General features: G+C 37.7%; 1 protein-coding gene across 1 annotated transcript in view; it reads left to right on the top strand.

Moving 5' to 3' along the window:
• LOC109212077 (nuclear pore complex protein NUP93A-like) overlaps positions 1 to 6,675 on the top strand; it is a 23,156-nt gene extending 16,481 nt beyond the window's left edge. Inside the window, exons 9-15 of the mRNA XM_019375691.1 lie at positions 129 to 182; positions 335 to 418; positions 1,598 to 1,684; positions 1,980 to 2,879; positions 3,990 to 4,171; positions 4,298 to 4,589; positions 6,155 to 6,675. Coding sequence (XP_019231236.1) covers positions 129 to 182; positions 335 to 418; positions 1,598 to 1,684; positions 1,980 to 2,879; positions 3,990 to 4,171; positions 4,298 to 4,589; positions 6,155 to 6,232 — 1,677 coding nt within the window. The 3' untranslated portion in view covers positions 6,233 to 6,675. The remainder of the gene's footprint in view (positions 1 to 128; positions 183 to 334; positions 419 to 1,597; positions 1,685 to 1,979; positions 2,880 to 3,989; positions 4,172 to 4,297; positions 4,590 to 6,154) is intronic.
• The last annotated feature ends 598 nt before the right edge of the window (positions 6,676 to 7,273 follow it).

Here is a 7,273-nt window from a genome sequence, read left to right as displayed (position 1 = left end):
TTCTGGTTTTCGTTCTTTTTGGGTTCGGGGGGGGGGGGGGCACATGCGGGGAGAATGGTTTCTTCGGCTTGTCATGATTTGTTGTAAATTGACATTACTGATAATTGAGGTCCTGCTGACTATTGTAGGCCGCACTTGGTGGTGCTGTTGGTAATTTGCAGAGAATCCGTGCCTTTCTCAGGGTTAGTTTGGCATCTCTTTAGCATGTCATTAGTTATCTGCAATCTTCGTTTTAGGAGGCTGGCATATATCATTTTCCATGGTTATAGCATTGTGGAGATTGTTTTTTATTTTCTATGACTGGCATTAGCGTGATTGTTCTTCCCTACCTCAGATCCGTCTAAGGGACTATGGGGTCCTTGATTTTGATGCGGTTGATGCCCGTAGACAGCCTCCTGTTGATACCACCTGGCAGCAGGTTTGAATGCTTTACTCTGATGACACAAACCATCCTTATGCAGGCTTTTGCATTTTGTTATGAACTTTAGATGTTTCCATTAAGGTTTCTTTTCTTCCTTTTTTGATAGGTGATATTTCAGTTATGGTTTAGATCAATCAATCTAATCATATGTGCAAGTTACGACTGTTCTCTTATTTGTTCTTGTATTTCAAGAATTGCCATTACTTGTATAAAACCTTCAGGTTTGCAAATCATGTAATTGACGCATATCAAATCAAACTAGATAACCTCCTTGTGATTTGAAAAGGAATTTGACCAGATTCTTTTTATAAACATATATGTTAGGCTATATTCTGTGCAATTGAGTAGTTTCACTTTCTTGTTTTTTCATCAGCTGGTTGGTGTTATTTTCCTTCAGGATCTTAGTGTTGTTTGAGATTTAATTTATCTAACAATTTCTTGAATTAACTAGGGAGTCTTTCTTTTCTCTTGTATTTTCTTTACAACTTTTTTTTTCTTTGGATGCTTTCCTTCCAATATTTGCTGGCTTATGATTATTCGACAATCTTAAATTCATAGTTGGTTCCTTTATTTGTTATACCTCTTGCTTCGACCAGCTGCAATAATTTATATAGTTTTTGTGCTCTAAACTTTTGCTATTTTCATCGTTTTAGATTTTCATAATTTACTATCAATCTAGCAACAATGTAGTAGTAACAACAACAACAACAACTACCCAGTATAATCCCACAAAGTGGGGTCTGGGGAGGGTAATGTGTACGCAGACCTTACCCCTACCCTGATAGGGCAGAGAGGCTGTTTTCGATAGACCCTTGGCTCAGAAAGACGGAAATAAAAAAAAAAAAACAAGATAAGACAATTCATTAGTAACTCCAGTAGAAACCGTAATAGTAACAGAAGCATAACAACCAAAAGATAAATGACATGCAATAACAGTAACCAGTATCTAAGGCCCGGGGCTAAGATAAACAGCAAGGATAGTGTGGACTCAACAATGTAGTGGTAGAAGAAAATAAATACGAGTAGAAGGTATTGCTCTTGGTCATGACCAATTATAAAATGTGCATTATTGCTGCTTTACCCTGTTTTGGAACAACTTGAACTTTTAACTGCACCTTTAACTTTACCAAGAAAATGTATAAATCAAACTGATTCGGGTTATTCTATCTAAAATAGATATACTTTTGCTTGAGAACCGGCTACTACAATGAAGCAAGAGAGATTGCCCAGCTATCTCGCATGTCCCACCAGTTTGCTCCTCTGGTATGTGTTCTGTCAATTTCATATCTCGTACTCCCTCCGTTTCAATTTATAAACCTATTTGGCTGAGCACGGAGTTTAAGAAAAGAGAGAAGACTTTTGAACTTGTGGTATAAAATAAGGCACACATATTTTGTATGGCTATAAATCCTTGCATAAAGGTAAATTGTTTCCAAATAGGGAAAGTGGTCATTCTTTTTGGCACGGACTAAAAAGGAAATAGGTTCACATAAATTGAAACGGAGGGAGTATTTGTTGTCCATTCATCTTAAATTTTAACAGTCCCTGTTTTTTGCAGCTGACAGAGTGGATTTCCAGTGGAGGCATGGTATCAGCAGAGACAGCGGCAGTTGCTTCAGAAGAATGTGAGAAGATGTTAAGGTTGGGTGATCGAGCAGGTCGACCAATGTACGATAAGAAAAAGTTGCTACTCTACACCATAATATCTGGTTCCCGTAGGCAAATTGACAGATTTGTTCGAGAATTCCCTACACTTTTCTCTACTATAGAGGATTTCTTGTGGTTCAAATTATCTGCTGTACGTGAGAGTCCTGTCAGGTCTTCTGTTGTCCTAAATGAGGGGTTGGCACCTTACACTTTGGATGATTTGCAAGCTTACCTAAACAAGTTTGAGCCATCACACTATACTAAGAATGGAAAGGATCCTTTGGTTTATCCTTATGTTTTACTTTTAAGCATCCAGCTACTTCCAGCCGTCCTTTATTTGTCCAAGGATATGGGAGATGAAGGATATAATGTAGATGCTGCTCATATGGCTATTGTGTTGGCAGACTATGGAGTCCTCTCTGAAGGAACAGGGTTAGGGCAAAAATTTGGGGCCATGGATGCTTTTGCTGAAGCTTCTAGCATAATTAGGCAGTATGGATCATTTTACCTGCGTCATGGTGATCTGGCAATGGCATTGGAATACTATGTGCAAGCAGCAGCAGCAGTTGGTGGTGGGCAGTTGTCATGGAGTGGACGTGGTAATATGGATCAGCAAAGGCAAAGGAGCTCAATGTTGAAGCAACTTCTTACAGAGCTTTTGTCGCGAGATGGTGGTATTGATATTTTACTTGGTCCAAGGGGTACTGGAGAAGAAGGTCAGCTTGGAAGGTTTTTAACAGATGAAAAGACAAGACAACAGTTTCTACTTGACGCTGCTCGGCAGTATCAGGATGCGGGGCTTTATGACAAGGTAATCTTTTCTTTCTTCCTTTTACTTAGTGACATAACCAAGTTTCATACTTATTGCTCTAACGTGTGCAGTTCGAGATAAGTCTTAATAATCAATCTGAAGTGTTCCTTTCTCCATTCAATGACAGTAAATTACCTCTATGGACTGTAGCATGAAATCTTTTTTTTTTGGGGCTTGATTTGAAGTCTTCTTTTCTTGAGCAATTGTTGTGCTTAGCGAATGTCTCGTCATGTACTTTCTGTTGATCTATCTGTAGACAGACAATTTTCTCTTTTCTATGCTTTCATCATAACCATGGTGGTCTTGAGCTTTAGGCATATTCTGCTTAAGGATTCTTGACCATGTTGTAGTAGTGAATCTTTTTGTACTCGGTTAATGAAAAGAGGCCAAGTAATAATAATCAGCCCAATTGACTGAAGCTGAAGTTGCGGAATGTGAAATTGAGGATAACCCCGATGCAACGTGGATCCTTTGTCCTACTGAAGGATAACTGGTCAATTGATTGCTACTCTCGTTCATTTTGAACAAATCTTCTCTTCCATGGAAAAAAGGCCAAAATGTTGCTGGCCTAACTTGTGCTGCTGTCTCCTTCATGTTTTCAGAACTTCTGCATGGAAGTTTTGTTTTCATACCTTCTCCTATGCTACAGCTTTTCCCCCTTTTCATATATAACTTGATGGGAAAAAGATATTCTTGCCCCATGCTTTTTTTTCCTCTTTCAATTGAGGATGGTTAACTTTTGTAACACTTTTCTTCCTTCATTACCAAATGCGAATTAAATCCTCAAGGTGGTTCATTTGCAGTTCTAAATTATGATAACCTTTATTTCTGTTACTTCACCTGTCCAAAATTTTGATGAGTTTTGATGAACACATGTAAAGCTAATGTAGATCCAAATGCACATTATTGTGCATGAAATAAAGCTGCTATAACATTTCCTTGTATGAGTGTTTCTAAAGTTCTTTAATTTTTATCTTCCAGTAAATTGTTTACTATTTTCACTAATCAGGTTTGTCTTCTTATCTCTATGCTCCAGCCCTTTCCCTTTTCTCTTCTGTGGTATGATGTACTTATCACTCCGTGAATTTTGTGCGCTTTAACATTTTACAGTCCATAGAGATTCAAAAGAGAGTGGGGGCATTTTCAGCTGCATTGGATACGATAAACAAGTGCCTTTCTGATGCAATATGTGCATTGGCACGTGGAAGGTTGGATGGGGATAGCCGGACATCTGGGCTCATTCTTTCAGGAAATGAGATCCTGGAGATGTTCAAATATTACCCTGACATCAGGTAATATGCAGAATTGGCTGGTGGTCAAACATTATTTTCTGCGGCTATAAATCATTTCTTATTATGATTTTTTGAATGCCTCGTAACTGTTCTGGAATGGAAGCCTAATCTCATCCTTCTGTGCAGTCCCCAAGAGAGAGAGAATGTGTTGGCACAACAAATTGTTCTAAGACAGCTGGAGGCTGTGCTATCTATTCATAAGCTTGCAAGACTTGGGAATCACTTGGATGCTATAAAGGAAGTGGCTAAGCTCCCTTTCCTTCCTTTGGATCCAAGGACGCCAGATTTCGCCACAGATGTCTTTAAAAATTTGTCTCACCATGTCCAAGTTTGTGTACCAGACCTCCTAAAAGTTGCGCTTCATTGCCTGGAGAATGTCAGAGATACTGATGGGTCACTTCGTTCTTTAAGGGACAAGGTAAATCTTACAGCATACATGTTCATGTTCATTCTCATCCATTTTGTCTTTTGGTTGCTCTTTGCATAGTGGCTCTGCTCCTAGCTTCTTATAGGTGCCCTTTGTAGTTATGTTCACTTTGTTTTTTTACTTCCAGTTATGTTGTGTGCTTGTCCTTCATGACTCTCACTTTTCCTAAGTGTTTTTTCCTTGCTGTCATTGCTTGATTCACTCTTAATAGGCAAGACGCAATTGGGGAGCTCATCCTTTTGATTTAATCTGTGGTGGTTTTGTATTCAATATCCAATGAAATGGGTTGAGCGAATTATGTTCTGAGGTTATGACTAGGGTCACTGATTCCAATTCCAAAATTATGTTTCGCAATTTCATAATCCAATTTTTCAACGTCTAAGTGACAATTTTCTGATGCATGTGCCTTTGGGGCTGCTTGATTTGTTGGGCGGAGTACAGCATATTAGGCTGTAAATAAATGGAACATGTTAGGCAATGGGATTAACTGAAGTTGTGTAGTGAAGGCAGCTTTCTATGTGTTTACTTTTGTCAGCCTATTCTTGTATGGTTTTAGATAAAATGACAGCTTGGATCAGGCGAGATGAGGTGGATCTGTCATGCATTTCTTTTGAATAGTGGATCCGTCATAAATTTCTCTTCACCTTGTTTTTTATTTTCTGGCTTCCCAAGAAGGTGCTTGTCATGTTTAAGTTTCTATTCTTATGTAGTAGACTACCTTTTCCCCGATTAGTATGACCCAGTTTTATTGAACAAGATTTATCTGATGAATCTTTGGCCGGGTTGCAGAAATTGACAAGTTTATTGTTTCAAGATAAATAGTGTAAATCTAGGAAGCGCTTAAAATGCATCGCTAAGTTCAGATGTTAGCTAAATATGATGAAAACCTAATCTAACAAAGAAGAATGGTGACTCTTTGAATAGCAACTTGGTTATAGAAAATTGAATGGAAGGAGTATATTAGATGTATCTATCAAAAAAGTAATTTGTATGTACTCTTGCCTGATTCATAATATTCTCTTCAAGTGTCCAGCTAGAATCTAGGAAAACGTTTTTGCTTCTGTTTTGAGTTCATAGGGGGTACAGTTCAACCAACTTCTAACCATTTATATCGTACTTGATGTTTGATTACTGAATGAACGAGTGAGCTGGAATGTCTTTCTCTTATTTAGATGTAATAATATTTGTTTATAGATTGCTTATGAGTCCACCATCAACAGAGTGTTTACAGAGTATTTGGCTTCTGAATGTCATTGACTAAGTCAGATAGAAAGCATCAGCTAATACAATGTTTATTTCTTAAGATGTTATCTAATGCATCTGTGAGAATTTGTTCTTTAATCTCTCATGTTAAATTACAGCAGGTTCTTTACTTCCTTAAGTTAAAGTGTTTTTTTCAGTTTTAAAAAGTTAGTTCTACTCAAGATGATGGCCTTTTGAGTTTTGATGATGTTGTACAATATTTGGATCAGTAATTGGACTTATCATTTATTAAGTCACATCACTTTTGGTTAACAAGAACATCTTATGAAATTGATGTGAATTTGGTTCTGCAGATTGCAAACTTCCTCGCAAACAATATGAATCAGAATTGGCCTCGTGATCTGTATGAAAAGGTTGCTCGCACTTTGTGAAGTTGAAGAATCACAGTCAGTCTGCTGTAGTTTAGCTTTAGATGTTCAACATTGTACAAAGATGGTTGAACAGGCCAAGTCTGTCGAAATGGTGATAGCCGTACATCCAAGATGTATTTGCTTAGTCTTTACATCTTCTAGGTGTAATTTGGTAAATGGATCTCTCGAGAGATTTGCTTGGATGGATATGTAATGTCCACAATGGCAATCTGGCAAGACAGTCAGGATGTGTTCTCTCCTTTTGATGTCATATGCAAGTCTTGCCAGTCCCCTGGTTGCAAAATTTTCTAGTACTTCATTACAAGTGTAACAGGTTCTATGTTTATGAATTGTGTTGTCTGTAAGTGTTCTGTGCAATGACAAAGACACTAGAACCCTGGCAGTTTAACACGACGCTATATCTGAGGATTGAAAGTTCTATACATTAATCATTTCTTGATAAGCACACGGCATATAAAAGTAAGACATTTTTCTTTGAATCTTGATCATAGCAACAAAGGGGAACCTTGGCGTATATGGGTTCGAGCCGTGAAACAGCCTCTTATAGAAATGCAGGGAAATGTTGTGTATAATAGATCCTTGTGATCCGTCTTTTTCCGGACCCCGCGCATAGTTGGAGCTTAGTGCATCGGGCAGCTCCTGTTTTATTTTTTTATTTTTTATTTATTTTTATATCATAGCAACCACTTTGAAGGAAGAGTGGCTAAAGTTAAAAGATAAAATAAGTTAAAAAAGATTAGTTTGCCTCATCAACACATCCTTAGGTGGCTTTCAATGGAAAAAAAATAAACTATAAGATTGCTTTCAATGAGGTTTAATACATAGTTTTACCCTTGAGCTTGTAGCCAAATTCCTGTTATACATCCTATTCTAGGGGAAATTTTTCTATAGACCTATTGTCTCCTCAGAATAAGGGTGGCGAATGAACCGGTCAGGTCGGATATAGGCGGGTTGAAAACGGATAATGCAAAATGGATAAATTATCTGACATGACCCATAATTAATACGGATAAAAATGAGTTCACTGGCAGATAATATAGA

This window comes from Nicotiana attenuata, unplaced genomic scaffold, assembly GCF_001879085.1.
Source record: "Nicotiana attenuata strain UT unplaced genomic scaffold, NIATTr2, whole genome shotgun sequence".
Lineage (NCBI taxonomy): Eukaryota > Viridiplantae > Streptophyta > Magnoliopsida > Solanales > Solanaceae > Nicotiana > Nicotiana attenuata.
This window is presented reverse-complemented; position numbering and strand designations above follow the sequence as displayed.